At 26.9% G+C, this 2,206-nt stretch overlaps 1 protein-coding gene across 1 annotated transcript; it reads right to left on the bottom strand.

Annotated features, from left to right (window-relative positions):
- Nucleotides 1–1,407: 1,407 nt before the first annotated feature.
- On the bottom strand, nucleotides 1,408–1,848 carry LOC113560061. Its single transcript, XM_026965841.1, has one exon. It carries the CDS (start codon nucleotides 1,846–1,848, stop codon nucleotides 1,408–1,410), a length of 441 nt encoding a protein of 146 aa, XP_026821642.1.
- Nucleotides 1,849–2,206: the final 358 nt, after the last annotated feature.

Below are 2,206 nucleotides of genomic sequence, written 5' to 3'. Positions count from 1 at the left end.
CAAAAGACGTAAAAACAACGAAAATATGCAAATTATTTCGAATTATAAATTCATGAAAATTTTACTTTTTAAATCTAACATTTGAAAATTTAATAAAAGATTCCTCATAAGTTTGTTTATTTTTATCAAAAACAAAAATCTCTACCGGAAAGTCAAAAATAAATTTTTATGAGCGTTTGAAGTTGAAATTTTTACGGCATTAGATATATTTACTTGATTTCAAAAACAAATAACCTTAGACACTTGGAATGTATACCATATGTACATTTATCAATTATTATACTTCATAAAATTTCCATAATATGGAAATAATACAATGAAGTTTTTTTTTATATATATTTAAATATTTTTTTTTTGGAAAGTCAAAATTTTAATTTCCCAATAGTTTTCAAAAGCGCCCAGAAAAACAAAATCGATTTTGGTTTTTGGTGTAATTCTAAAACAAATGATCGTAAACACATGATATTTTCACTAAATGTTTATGTTGATATTAGTCTTTTCTATGCATGAAAAAATTTTTAAAATATTTTAATTTGTTATAATATTAAAAATCCAGTCACTTTTTTTTTAGAAGCATTTCAAGTTAAAATATTAACAAAGTACACGAAAATGAAAACAATTTGCAAATTATTTGGAGTTATAAATTCATAAAAATTTTTCTTTTTAAATCGAAAATTTAAAAATGTAATACAAGATTCCTCATAAGTTTGTTTACCTTTATCAAAAAAAAAAAAAAAAATGTTTACAAAAAAGTCACATTAAGTTTTTATGAGGGTATAAAATTCATATTATTACAACATTGGATATTTACTCGGTTTCTCACGTAGCGATTTTTTTTTTTTTTTGTTGCAATTCAAAAACGAATAACTGTAAATACAAGAAATTTTCACTGAATGTTTATATTAGAATTTTCTATACATGAAAAAAATTTCAAAAAATTTTGATTTGTTGTGAGTTGCTTACTGATATACTCATTTAGCAAACTTTTAGGTTTCTTTCTATAAATGTCAATAAAATTTTTGTAGTTAATTTTTTAAAACAACACAGCCCTGATGCTTTTTATACTTATTTTATGTAGGTATTATTAATCATTAATCAAAACTATTTAAAATATTACTAATATTTATTCAGGAGATTAAATTATCGTACAAAAAATGCTTCATGTCACTTATAAATTATAACGTAAAATACACAACACTTTTAATAAAGAATCTATTTAATCGTAATGAAATTATTATTTTACATGTATTTTAAAAAGTAATTGGGTTAGAAATATAAATCGAGTTCTGGTGGATAATAATTTTTATGCTTAATTTATTGGTTAATATTTTTAAGCAAACAGGAGCTTTAATTAAAACTTAACTTTAACTTATTTTCTTCTTTCATTGTCTGGCTTTTGAAGTTCTTCTACATTTCAGCGTCCACTCTGGCAACTCTTTCAACCAAAAGATTTTTCACATCGGGAAATTTAAAGGTTTTGTTGTTAGACTTCACGTGACGTTTCACAACAGACCATACCAACTCAATGGGGTTGAGCTCGCAATGGTAAGGCGGTAACCTTAACGCTGTTTTATTTTGTTGTGAAACCATCTCGTCGGTGACGTATTTGTTGTACAACAGTTTTATCCTTCTGACAATTTTCAAAAGTTCCAGTTTTATCATACTTTTGTCAACAACTTCTCCTTTGCTTTTTAGCCACTCGACGATATCAGCCTTTCTCCAATTTGTAGCCGGGCATTTTTCAAGCTTTACCGAGTGGTATGGCGCGTTGTCCATTATTATAACCGCATTTTCTTTAAGCCTCGGTAAAATACCTTCTAACCAATCACGGAAACTACCGCCATCCATTTCATCGTAATAGTCGTTTGTGTTTTTCTTCGACTCAAAGCATAATAATGAATCAGGGACAAATCCATCTTCGGAGCCGATGTGACACACTATTAGCCGTTTTCTTTTTCAGTGGGGTTAGCTGCTCCAGTAGAAAGACCCTGAGAAAATATAGCTGATGAATTGTGATCCATCTGATTGAACGAAAAATAAGGTACACTAATTAAAAAAAAAAAATTAAATCGGGTGTATCACGAAGTTCTGACAAATTAAATACTCAATAACTCATGTTTAAATTTTAGTGTGCTCTAATCAATATTTTTTAAATGTTTTGTTTTCATAAATTTAATAGACCCTTGTCTTAAACGTGTAACATAAA

The sequence above is a fragment of the Rhopalosiphum maidis genome, chromosome 3 (assembly GCF_003676215.2).
Source record: "Rhopalosiphum maidis isolate BTI-1 chromosome 3, ASM367621v3, whole genome shotgun sequence".
NCBI classification, from domain to species: Eukaryota; Metazoa; Arthropoda; class Insecta; order Hemiptera; family Aphididae; genus Rhopalosiphum; species Rhopalosiphum maidis.
Note: the sequence above shows the minus strand (reverse complement) of the source record. Positions and strands in the feature narration are given on the sequence as shown.

Coding starts and splice junctions, on each gene's coding strand:
- LOC113560061 (XM_026965841.1), bottom strand. CDS start 1,848: ATGGATGGCGGTAGTTTCCGTGATTGGTTAGAAGGTATTTTACCGAGG.